General features: G+C 32.6%; 1 protein-coding gene across 1 annotated transcript; it reads right to left on the reverse strand.

Moving 5' to 3' along the window:
• Positions 1–9,353: 9,353 nt before the first annotated feature.
• LOC123192106 (sodium-dependent phosphate transporter 1-like) lies at positions 9,354–13,013 on the reverse strand. The gene is given in 12 exon segments (XM_044604566.1): positions 9,354–9,482; positions 10,154–10,408; positions 10,503–10,608; positions 10,684–10,793; positions 10,891–11,328; positions 11,445–11,531; positions 11,660–11,721; positions 11,724–11,763; positions 12,136–12,260; positions 12,417–12,486; positions 12,612–12,734; positions 12,864–13,013. Coding segments are annotated over 12 exon segments (1,695 nt in total).
• Between the last annotated feature and the right edge of the window lie 651 nt (positions 13,014–13,664).

Here is a 13,664-nt window from a genome sequence, read left to right on the forward strand (position 1 = left end):
AATTTGATGGTTCATAAGCTTCCTTTCTTTTGAATGATCTAGGCCAACCATCCCTTTCCTCTAGTATAAGATTGATTCTATCAAAAATTTTCATTAAAATAATTATAATCAAACCTGCAAATGAAAATTAAAAGAGTTCGATTAGCCAGTAAGGGGTCTAATTTCAGCAGGTTTTGCCAGAAATATACACACAAGACATGAGGAGATCAAATTATTACTTACTGGAAGATATGTAGAAGTCAATAGCACATATAACGTTTCACAAGGACGTGTTCAGAGCAAAATTTATGATGTGTAGTGAGACAAGGAAGCTTTCGGCAAAGGCAAAAGGATAATTTCTGTCGCCAGAGCAGCTGACATGAATGAATAAATGAAGGCCATTTTGTAGACATCACCTCACCGCCCAGCAAACAAATACTGTCTTCTTTATTTCTTATACCAACTTATGCTGACTGTCGACCTTTATTTTAATCGTGGTAGCCATTCCTTCCTTTTCGTTTTGTCAACATGGTCCACCAGTATTGTATTGCTTTCGTTGATTGACCCACTAGACGAAGACTTTGTTAACAACGGTGTGGTTAGGTTCTCTTGGCACTTAATCTGTGTATCGTGAACATCAAATGCATGCAGAACGCCCGAGATTGTGAGAGATATACTTAAGATGAAATGGAATCACGAAAGTTTCATAAATATTTTCACGAGAACATTTGTGCAATAGGTTTATGAACTCTGGCCTTACAATACCTAACCAAAAATTGTCTCTTCAGTGTCATGTTTAGTTTGAATTCAAGAGTTCATTAGACCTAATCTATAGTATAAAGAGCATCTAAGGAATATTTCAGGAAGCTTTCAAGATGCTTTAAAAATTTTCTCACCCAAATAGATGACCTACTAGAATTAGGATTCTTATTATATTATGATTAATATTGATCATTCAATCTATTAGAGTTTTATAGACTTGAATTGTCAAATCTATTTATAAACTCACATATAAAGCTAGCTAATGATAGAGTTATATACATTCCAAACATTTTATTATTTTGATAATTTCAATACTACAATAGAGTTTTCTCTTTATCTCCTTCTTTCTGGGTTCTTCATATTTTCTTGAGTTATTATGTGTGTTTTAGGCTTACTTAGAGCCAATCGTCTTTGTTTGTGCTAGAGGTTCATACAAGTCATCAAAGCAATGTTTATATCTCAAGAAAAGAAGAATCATTGATCGTCAAAACATCAAACTCAAATTGCAATAATAAAGATTAGGGAGAGATAAAGATGAATTGGGCTATTTATCAAGAAGGTTCTCTATATTTTCTTGAGTCATTTATGTGTGTTTCTAGGCTTACTTATAGAGCTAACCACCATCGTTTGTGATCTAAAACTACACAAATTCTCTTAAGTCATGATAGTTGATATTAGAGTGAGGTTTAGATTTTAAGAAAAGAAGATTCATGAATTGGTGAATCATCAAACTTTGATCATAAAGGTAAAAATGGATTTGAGAGAGATAAAGATAGATAGGCTATTTGCAAGAAGACAATACAATATGGTCATAATGTCTTGCAACAACATGGTCTCCATAATAGATGGAAGTTCATGCATCATTCCTATAGTGGCTAGCTAAATCAAGGTCTTGTGGAATTCATCTAAACTCAATGAAACTAGTCAAGGATAAAGATGTGGTATTAAGCAAGTTACACAAAAAAAAACAAGCCTTGAGTGATATCATGAAGAATCAACAGAAGAGAGCAAAGGGGAAGTGAAGACATAGTCCTACGTATGGTAACACTCAAAAGTCATGACAATTTCGTACTCATGTGATAAGGGTGTCACACAATTAGATGAGGGAACATCACAGCTAGCCTAAAATTCAAGGGCTGAATAAGCCCAATCCATGGTGGGACACTTGAATCTAAATAGAATCCAAAAAAATATGTCAACAAGCTTTCTTGACACTCTAAAATATTGTTTACCCAAATAGATAATTAAATAGGATTAGGATTCTTATTCTAACATGATTAATCCTAATCATTCAATCAATCTATTGGATTTGTATATATTTGTAAACTCTTAATAAAGCTAATTAATGTTAAAGTTATAAGTCATCTCTTTCTTTTTAAATTGTTCGTATTTGTTTAAGTTCTTTATGTCTGTTTTAAGACTTAATTAGGCTCATCCACCACCATTAATATTGTAAAATCGCATGATTCTTTAAGGCCATAACAATAGGTAGAATAATGAAACTAATCAATATATAGGTAATTACTATTTGAATTGTGGATAGCCATTACTTATCGGACTGATCCAACAAGAAATAAATGGTTACAAAAACTTGTTTTCACATCCCTATATACTGATATTGACACCAAACAGAATGTTGAAAATGAATTGCTAAAGTTCTATTGGGAAACTATTTTTTTCCACAACACGTGTATTAGGGTTTACGAACTCTTGCTCCATATTATGCCAAGACACAAAAAAAAAAAAAAGGCAATATATGAGTAGTTAAAATGATGCATATATAGGTTTTGCACATGCAGATGTTTTTCTCCTTCTCACCGCAATTAATGGAGTAAAACCATAAAAGAAATTAACCAGAGAAGGCAAAAGGGTCCTACATTCTACCTACGAAGTGGTCAGTGGAGTGGGATAAGATATTCTGATCAAGAATAAGGGTAGACCCATAAAGGTTTTTGTTAACAGAATACTTGTTTATTTCATTTTGTTATCTTCAATTACATTAGGGTTCAAGACTTTTCTCTATACAAACACATACACATGGCATTTAAACAAAAGACTATTTGACCATACCTGTCTGCCGTCAGGACATATAAACATAGAGATCCAAGTGATAAAATGTTAAAAGCTCATATATATTTTGCATTTGACAATCTGCTACAGCATTATCACAGTGGTTGTCAAGAAAATGATAGCGTTATATGGTAGAGTCAAATCCCTCTTTTTTTTTTTTTTTCTGTTTCTTATTCCCCGATTCCCTTTGATACGAGGTCCACTTGGTCGGTTTGCTGACCAATCTGGTAGTTCATTAATCTGAAATCTAATTGTGATTATGAATATAAATTAATAAGTCAATTGTAGTTGGTAAGGATGCTTATTCAGCAAAGTCCACCTGCATCATTTTTCTGAATTTGCTGCTGCTAAGAACTCGGACACAACGCTCAGCAGTCAGCACACACTTTCTCATCCGGGTTATATCAAAATGACAGGCGTTCATTTTTAAAGTTGACAGTTAATATCAAATACTATTTTAGTTGGTATAAAATATATAAATATTATTAAAAAAAATTATATGTGCAAACAATATATATAATTTTGTATACATATGTTAGTATGTTATTATATGATTAAATATTATTTTATCTCTAATTTTAAACAACTCAATCACATTGATGACATATCATTATTTGTACACATAACATTATTTAATATTATAACATTAATATCATTTACACTTTAAAGAACAAACAAATTTATTTTCTCCCACCAACTTCAAAATATATCTCTATGAGCCCTATCTTTAATTTAAAAAGATAAAAACTCTAACTCAACTTCGATCAATCTCAAATCTATAATTGCATCAATTATAATTGAAATTAAAGTTAAAATGATATTATATTGATTCAATTATAATTAAATATGTAAATGATACCATTTCAGTTAGAATTGTACTACTCCGGTTCCAATTGTTATAGGTGACTGTTTTAAGTTTTAAAATTTATTATTTTTATAAAACAGAGGTAAAAATATATTTCATAAAATTTGGAGATAAAGGCGTTATTTATACTTAATAAATATTTAAAATTATGGAAAGTATTTTTGTATTTTTAATGAGTCTATAATAGTCATTCTTTTGTTTACTAATTATATTATTCTTTAATGGTTGACATCTTTGTATCAGCATTTGAACAATACATTAATTATAATCAAGTGGTTATGCAATAACTTAAATATTTCATTATGCATACATGTCAAAAGCAATAAAGTATCTCAATTAAGGGGGTGTACAGTCTGGTTTGATACGATTTGAAAGTTTTTCAAATCAAACTGAAAAAAAGATTTTTTACATTTTTTTAAACTAAACCAAACCATTTTAGATTTTGAACTAAATCAAACTAAACTGAAAAAATAGAGTTTGGTCTAATTTAAATTATAGTTTGAACCATAGTTATTAGTATGGATATGTATCATAATCCTACGATACAATATAATACAGATAAAAAATAATATGTATCATAAGATATATTAGATTAATACAATATAATAAACGTATCATATAATACAATACAATCCTATAATATGATATATGTTACTGATACAAATTGAAACATTTTATTTAGATAAAATGATAGTGCATGAGAGGTGTACATGAAAAAATTTAAAATGTTAACGGTATTTATAATATTTTTTAAAATGATTATATGTCAATTATAATATTTTATTAGTATTTTATTATTTTAATTTTTAAAGGATGTATCATACGATATGATACATGATATGGTAAATTAGGTTTTGATATATAACATAATATGTAATTTGACTACCATAATTTGAATATTTTAAAATCATTTATTTCTAAATAAATAAATAAATAAATAAATATATATATATATATATATATATATATATATATATATATCATTTACTAAAATTAACTTAATTATAATTTTCTAAAATATTTTATATAAATATGTGTGTGTCTAAAATAAACATAAAAATTATATACAATATACATGTAAAAAAAATATCAAAATAAATATAAAAAAAATGTTATACACTTAATTATTTCTTAAAAATTTTGTCAAATATAGTTATATATATTAAAAAAATATGATTTATGGTTTAGTTCAGTTCGATTTGAAAATTATCTAAATCGTAATTTGAACTAAAAAAATAGTTTGGAATATTTTAACCCAAACTAAACTATTTTACAATTCAAATTAAACTATAATTTTTAAATAATTTAATTTAATTTTATGATTTGAATCAAAGCACATCTCTAATCTCAACAATGGCATCCCATAATCATATTCAGTCTCAGTACTACAGTATTACCAGAAAAGAAAGAATGCACTTGAATATGGTATTCAAATATACTCAAAAGACTGGCGCATTATTAAAGATAGCAGAGAAAAGCTTATAATCATCCTTGACATGATCGCACTGCACCTACCCGAACAAATATTCATTAAATGCTTTCAACTTCTAAAATGTAAATAACCATTTTTTCGGCAAAATTCTTCTTGTTTTCACTCCTTTCTGCCAAGAAGACAGCAAAGGAAACTGCAAGAGGGAGCAGGAAGTTGTTTTTCAAAGCCATTCCAAGTTTCCAACTCCTACCATTAATAAGCCTCTACCAACTTGCACATTTGGTATTAATTAATTGCGTGATAAATGAAAGTATTAATGTTAAGCTAATGTCATACAGCATGCTGGTTGACAGTGCCATGTATCCGCAACTGGGATCTGATATTCTTTTCCTAATTAAGTTCTAGCATTTACCTGATTATTATAAAACAATCATCAAAGACAAGTTTTGTGTATGCTGGACATGAGAAGACATAATAAAAATATATAAAGCAAAGAAAACAAAACGATTCAATTATGAGTCAGATTAGCAATCTTTTGATGCAATCTAACAATCAACAACGAGGGAGGGCCTGAAAAATTGTCCTTGAGATAATTATAAGGAAATTGATATCATGGTGAGCTCGCCTGAAACTCCTTGAGGAATTCAATATTAAATGTGGATGAGGATACCCGTGTTTGGAAACCTAGAAATTTAAATATGATGGGCCATGCTAGTATAGTTGTTGACACAGGATTCGCAACGTGGAAGCGTATGCGGGTTTTGTGCAATTAACATTTAAGAGGGTGACTGAAATAGAAAGATTAGATATTGAGGAAAATTAAAAACAAGGTTTTTCATTTATATGGGTTTGTGATTAATTATCTCTAATCATAATTAAGATAGTTAAATACAAACACTGAAAACAAGACCATGTGCAACACTGAATGTGAGACCATTATAGAATGATTCCCTAGGCTTAAGCCCTCCAAGGTTTTATGAGAATGAATAGTTTTTTCCCTCGAGAAAAGCTCAAATTTTCTGCAAAAATTAACTCCGTGGGACCTGTTGGATATCGTTTCTAGCTTTACCGCTTTGACTTTGTCTTGCGATTCACACGCAGCTCAGTCGGCTTCAGCAACACCGCATATGGTAAATAAACAAAAAAAAAAAAAACTGTGCATGAACCCACTTTGAGCAAATCTAGTAAAATCCCAGCTAAATTCCATTTTTAGTGCAGATGGGTTAAAGTAAACCTAGATTTATTGACAGTATATGTACTAAAATTCCAACGAAACCGTGGCCGGCGGCTTATCTTTCTCTCACCTAACAATCTCACACGGCAAATTTATAGTAGGTTTTAGCATACATACCAACGTAAGACCACGTTAATTCACATTTCTTTCTTAATTTCAGACCTTTTTTTATCTTTGACTCTCTAAGCTCAACACGCCCATCTTTCTATATAAACAAGCCACTCCAAAAATCCTCCCATTAAGCTTTCTCTTCTCATCAATCAACCACACCCAGATCCCTTTTTCGCTCTTTTCATTTCTCTACATATACAATACATTAATTCATGGCTCGTTCGGGTTCTTTTGCCATAGTTTTCTTGGTTTTGTTTGCTTCATCAGTGGTGCCGTCAGTGGATGCGAGAAAGCTCCTAAACAGAGAGAAGAGCAATGACAAAATTCCTTCTTCATGCAAGAGTTTGGTGCTCAGCGCTCTCCCTGAAGGCACTGTTCCGTTTTCTTCTCCTAGCAAGCAGACACATGCCACGCTTGACGATGAAAAGCTCTTTGCTCGACACCTTGCTAGCATTGATCGGATTCTGCGCTCAGTTCCAAGCCCCGGAAACGGCCATTAGTATTTTCATAAGATTTTCTGATATGTTAAGTATCTACTACAGGCTAAGACTTTGCATTAGTTTGTCCTTTGATTCTTTTTTCTACTTTGTGGGGTGATTATATATTATCATTGTACACATACCAGTGTATAGTCAAGCTTAGGATTTATTTTCTTTTCAATTTTCTCTTCATTATATATATACAGGATTAAATTTAGTATAAAATCTGTTATATATTCTGTTTATCTCTTTCTCCTTTTTTCATAAGTTTGAAGTGTGACAAAGTGGGCATTTCATTCTTTCACTAATATTCTTAGAAATGGGAAATACTATGGAGGTGTTGAGGTCTACATGTCATGCAAAGTATGCCACATGCCCCAGATTTGGCAAATAAAAAGTTGAAAAAGATAGCAATGGCAATGCAAATAATGTGCATCCATGGCCACATTTCTGTGGGGCTTAAAGAAGTTATGTTCTGGTCTACTGCAAAAAATCCATCCAATCTCTCTGTGTCTAATAATTTAATTACTTCATAATAAAGCAACTATTTAAAACGAATGGTTTTGGTATGAGTTATTTAACCGTATTTTCGAAGAACTCTTTAGGCAAAGTGAAATTTGTAATCACTTTTTTTCGGGAATAATTCGAAATAATTTTATTGTTTTTATGTTTTATAATCCAAAACACATTTTAATTGTTTAATGTAACCAGTTTGATCTTTTCATTCTTAAGTGTTGTGAGATATATACATATATCTAACCTTTCTTATGTGTTTTGTTAATACAATATTTGTTTCGGTGTGTCACAAAATTATCTATGACTCATTTGAAGCTCACTAAGGCTCATATGCACAAGTGCAATGTCACATCCTCCTAGCATAGAAAAATCCAACTTTGCCGACTAATATTTCAAACAAAATCTAGGAAAGACCAGGAAAGTTAAGTCTCGAAGACATCAAAATTGACCCGGATTAATCAGTCACATGCTGCATCTTCCTAATCGTTTCCTGCAATGGCTTTCATTCTGATAAAATCTTTTACACGTCTGCTGTCACCACTATCTTGACTATCTCAACACGTCATGATCATGGAAATACCTTGTGTTTGTTTTTCCAATTCTCTAATTGATTTCTGTCTCGATCTACTTTATTTATGGAACATTAAATGTTTCCAATGGCGTTTCTCACACGCCTAAGTACTTTATACAGTAAACCGGTTTTACAAAGATGCCTTCTTATCCACCACAACAGCTAGGAAAAATACCACAAATTACAGTCCATCTTTTACTCGGGTCTGTTTATAGTCGATTTCGTGAACAAATTAAGTGGTTTAGAATAAAGTTTTTGGCACTTATTTATACGTTACATATAATTTTTAAGTATGATTTGAAAAATTATGTGTACGTGAATTTACAGTAGTAAGTAAATAACGGAGTCAAATACGGTATCAGGTGAGTAGCCTACAATAAAGATCCAATTGTTTTGACTGTTTGACCTCACGTGTGCCAGTTTTGGAATTGATTTTCCTCGCACGTTTTACATTCAAAGCGAAACGTGAACTGCTAATAAACTATCTTCAAACATGTTTCGTCATCGACAAGCTATAATTCTTGGGCACCTGCCTGGGAATTCAACTTCAAACCGACCATTGTCCCCAAGATTATTTTAATTACAAAGAAATTTCACATGTGATATTCTTAGATAAATTCTAAATTGATAAACTATGGAAGAGATACTATGTATATTTATATTTTATTTGTATATCTCACATTGATTAGAGACGAGAGAATTTGATTGATTAAATAGGATATAAACTCTTTAAACTATTAAGCGTATTTTGAGTTATAAAATCTAAAAATAAAACTATATATATTTAAAGTAGATAATATCTTTTGTAACTCAAAAATAAAATCATGATAGACTTTTATCAAAAATGAATAATATCTTAATAGTAAATTATCCTACTAAATCAAAGATATTACAAATAGTATTAAAACGATTTAGCGTACCCTTTGAAAAGGATGTGACAATTTTCACAACAACAGGGAAGATGCGAATCATGCAGCAAAAAAGGTGTGGAAACATGACTAGATTGCATGAAGAGGGCTTCCAACAATTTTCCTCGAAATGTAAGTCAGCATAATTACTAGAAAGTTACAAATTATTAATTACTTAATTAGATAAAGGATGATTAATGGAAATTTAATTGGGATTTAGAACCCAACATATACATATAATAATCATGACTCATCACATCATACTTAGACTCATTAAAACAAAAAATTATTTAATATGTTACATGAGTCTATCATTCTCGTAGCTTAAAGATAAATTTTTAGGGAGAGATTTCAGGACTATAATCATTATCCATATTAAGATCATTTAATTTGAAGTAGTAATGAACAAGTAATCGAGCTTCTCTTTTAGGAGGGGTTTCCTCCATTTTTGTGGTAGGAAGAAGGAGAATATGAATGAGGCCTTTCGAGATCTTCACCCTCACCAAAATTCAGAAGATCCGGTTTCCTATCGTAATTAGAAATGAGCGACTGAGCCTGAATTGCATAAATATTGACAACACTGCAAAAATGAAGAATATGAGTGATGATTGCTTAAGGGGGGCAGCCATAGTTTTTGAGCAAAAAATGATCAAGATCGAGCCGATGAAGATTGGAGTATGTCTATATCTAGAAGAGAATCATTTTTGGCGAGACACAAACAGATTAAGAAGTATAGGAAAATCAACCTGTATCCTCATATATATAGAAAGAGCCTTAAAACTTACTGTCAATAATTGAAGCAAAATAACAAGAGTTCCTATTTACAAGGTTCATCTCATTTTGAGTGATCATAAATGAGTGTTGTGAAAATGTTGTTGTTACAAAAACATTTGTTTTCCATCCCTCCCCTCCTCACATTTTGACAAAAAAGATAAAAAATTATAATACAAATCAAAGAGATTCATAGCATCAATGAGATACTATTGTCATGTACTGATAGCTTAAATATTACAGGATCAGGGCACTGCATATGCCGGTGTGTGAACGGAGGCGGCGAAAATAACATAAGCAACTGTACAACAGAATATTATTGTCATCACCCATCCACAAATAAATTTCACCAGGAGCTTCCAGTTCACATTCTGCAAATTTACCCCAAAAGCCATGGTAAATTTCATAAGGTAGAATATATTCTAGCTTACTTGGATACATAAAAGAAATCATACCTGAAAGTCATCTGCAATCCCAACTCCCACAAGTGATCCAACAAAAGCATGAACACTTGAAACAGGAAGATTTATTTCATTTACTATGATGATTGCAGCAACAGTAGATAATTGTGAAGCCAATCCTCTAGAGTTGCTAATGAATGTGAGCTTGCCACCAAGGCATTGAGTTAGCCTCCATCCACACAGGAAGAATCCCATTGCAGCTGCAAATCCTCCAACACCTCTGAACCACCAACTGACATGTATAAACTTCTGAAAGTATCTTATTTATGTTACTTTGTTTCAATGTAATTAAATGTTACACTCTGTGTGGTTTGAGTAGAAAATTGAAAAGAAACTAACTCACCACATCTTCGCCGCTTCCGGAGTATTTTTCCCTGTGTTTGAAAACATCAACAATGGCTCCATATGGACTCACAACAGCAGCTATCTCACTGGCAGATTGAATGAGGCTGCATAAGAATGAATTGCAGATGTAAACAAACATAGTGATGTCTTGTTTTCTATAATACCAAGAACAAACTTACGCGAAGATACATGAAGCTAGAAGCTGTGGAAAGCTGAAGAAGTCCTCCATCTCATCATATTTTTCAGCTAAAGCATGTCGAATGAGGGTGTCTCTGTCATACTTAATAACCTGCCTCATCACAGAACCAACACTATTTTTCTTAACAATAATTTTCAGCACGACCTTCAATTTTCTTTATTGCCTATCAGACTCAGAGCTTACTTACTGGAGACACAGTAGATTTTGCAATCTTTCTGATGAACTTAGAGGCAGTTTCAACTAAGCTAGCTTTCTCAATCTTTTGAAAGTTCTTGATTTCAACCAAGTGATTTGGTGTAAACTCAAGCAGTTGTTTAAATGGTGTATGTTGTTCAGTCACATCAATCTGGGACATTGATTGAGCCTGTTCAGGATCTTTGATTACATCCGGTGGGGTGCAGCTGCGCTCTTCCTCTTCATAGACTGTGTCAAGAACTCTCATCTTCATGAACTCTTTCAATACTTCTTCAATATCATTCTCCCCTTCTGTATCATTGGTCTGATTCTGATCCTGATCCTGATCCTGACTTTCTACACATTGTTGCTTTTCTGCCATGTTTTTCTTTGCTGTCTTATAATTTCTTGCAGCATCAAGTTTTTTAACAGCCAAAGGAACCACCACAACCTATAGTAAAACCAATTAAACAAGATGGAAAAGAAAGACAAAAATAATGAGAAATTTATCTTAGAGTTGGTAACATGATTTATCGATATAAGAACAGAGATGATTTGAGAATATACCATAGATAAGAATACTCCAATCAGTGTGGCCAGTCCTACAGCTAATATTATAAACCAACTGGAAACAGGACCTACATTTGCTATGACCTGCAGTCAAAATTCAGTAGAAGATATATCATTTCAATCAAGAAATTAATAGATTGAATGCATTAAGTCTTTTCTATTCTCAATTATTTGGATGCATATTACACATTATGAAGCTAAATGTAAATGACCTGAAGCGTAAGGAAAAGGCAAAGCAGTCCTGCAGATATTCCATAGTCAATGGGGAGGAGAAAAGAATCCTCTTGGTTGCATTTTCATGGCGAAGTAGAGAAGCCTTCAAGAGAGCGAATAGGGAGCCTGCGAATATGCAGGCTAGTAATGGAGCCACAGTCCATTCAAGGAATATCCAGAGGATTCCTCCACCATTAAAATCATGATTTTCTTTCTGCATTACACCATTGCTCGAGTATTAGAAATGAATAGTTGCCTTCCACAAAGGGTACACATGAAACACAAAATAGTGATTAATCCTATTATCTGCCGTTGAACATTGTATGCTGCAACTCAAGAATTGACACTAGAATGATAAACAGGCAATTAGAATTAAACATTCTGAGGATTTGTTGATTTTGAATCATTGGAAATCATTAATCAAGAAGGCAGGCCTTCCGTAAATTCTTAGACTGTTCTTAAATAATGTCTTTACCTTGTTCCACATGGGTATGTAATCGAAACCTTCAGCAACTAGAATAGTTCCTAACAAAGCAGCCTGCATCGATTGTTGACATGACACTGGTAACTCCAAATATGTTGCAATTCCCAGCCAGATTGCTGTGCCAAAGTTTAGGCTAATTGATATCAGAAAGAATCATCTACCTTCTGTAATGGCTTTATTTTCAATAGCTCACAATAGCATTCAACTAAATTATAGTCTTCACTATAACTTTAAGTAATATATGTAATTAACAACAGAGAGTTTTAAAGTACATGCACTGATGAGGACAACCACCATACTCCACATCAAGAAACCTTCACTTGGCTGATTTTCTTTGAGAAACTGCCAACACACAAATAATTATTAGCCTTTATCCATAAATCTAGTTTCTAACAGTGGTTTTTTAGTGCTTAATCAAATGTGCTGTCTTGTAAAGTAAAAGCGCAAATCATTTTCCCTGACCCTACATCAGAAAATAAAGCATTAACACTGCTGCTGCTCGTGAAGGCTGCTCCAGGAACATAGATTAAGCAAGCTACTATTGAAGCCTTTAAAAGGGTCAATGCTCCTGGCCCTACTGGTGTTGAGAACTGCCATTCCACAGTAAAACATATTCAAATGCCACAAGCTCACCATAATTATGTATAGTAATATAAAGTCTGCAGTTTTTAGATGTTGGATTATGCTTCATATATGAAATGGAAAAGATAGAAACAGACCGGAGCTGGAAGATTGTTGGCACCAGCCGAAAATGCCATTGCAACAGCAGCAAAAGCTCCTAATATTGGCACCCAATGATAAGTTTCCTTCCACTTTCCAACAACTGCGGAAGCAAATTCAACATTAATTTTCTCATGCTTTGAAGACATTATTCTGTCAGATAGTAGAGTCTCGCTCAATCAGAAAAATTTTATTCTGTCCGGCATTAGAAATTTTTTGCAAATTTACATTGGATATATCCCTCAAATGCAGGCGCATGATTAACTTTTATTGTCTTTTGTACTAAATGTTCTGCTGCTGGATTAACAGACAATCTTAGCTGGTTTTCCTAGTAATCTTCGAGGATGAGTTTCTTGCCTCATTGGATTTGGATACTCCAATGCCTAAGAATCAAAAAAGGATAAAAATTAGAAAGCCCCGAATCTTCCATTTACACTATTAAGAAAGAAGACACCAAATCAGAATGCAACAAATCTACATAGGCCCTATGAGAATGTGCGAACGATTGTGCAGAGAATGATGGGCAAGCATGCAGGCTCCATTATATGCTGTCTAGGACGGCCATAAAAGAGTGGGGGAGCATAAAAAACGTCTTCCTCAGCCTTTTTGTTACATGTAAACATCATAAATGTGGAAATGGGCAGAACACAATGCATTATAATTTAAAAAAATCACAGTTTGGCAGGGACCAAATTCGTTGAAAAATACCATTCCAGAACCAGGGGAGCCCCATTCATAATTATTTTTCAAACAAAAGTACACATTTCTTGCCTCGTTTTACAAGAAGTGGGGAAGAAGAT

This window comes from Mangifera indica, chromosome 12 (assembly GCF_011075055.1).
Source record: "Mangifera indica cultivar Alphonso chromosome 12, CATAS_Mindica_2.1, whole genome shotgun sequence".
Classification (NCBI taxonomy): domain Eukaryota; kingdom Viridiplantae; phylum Streptophyta; class Magnoliopsida; order Sapindales; family Anacardiaceae; genus Mangifera; species Mangifera indica.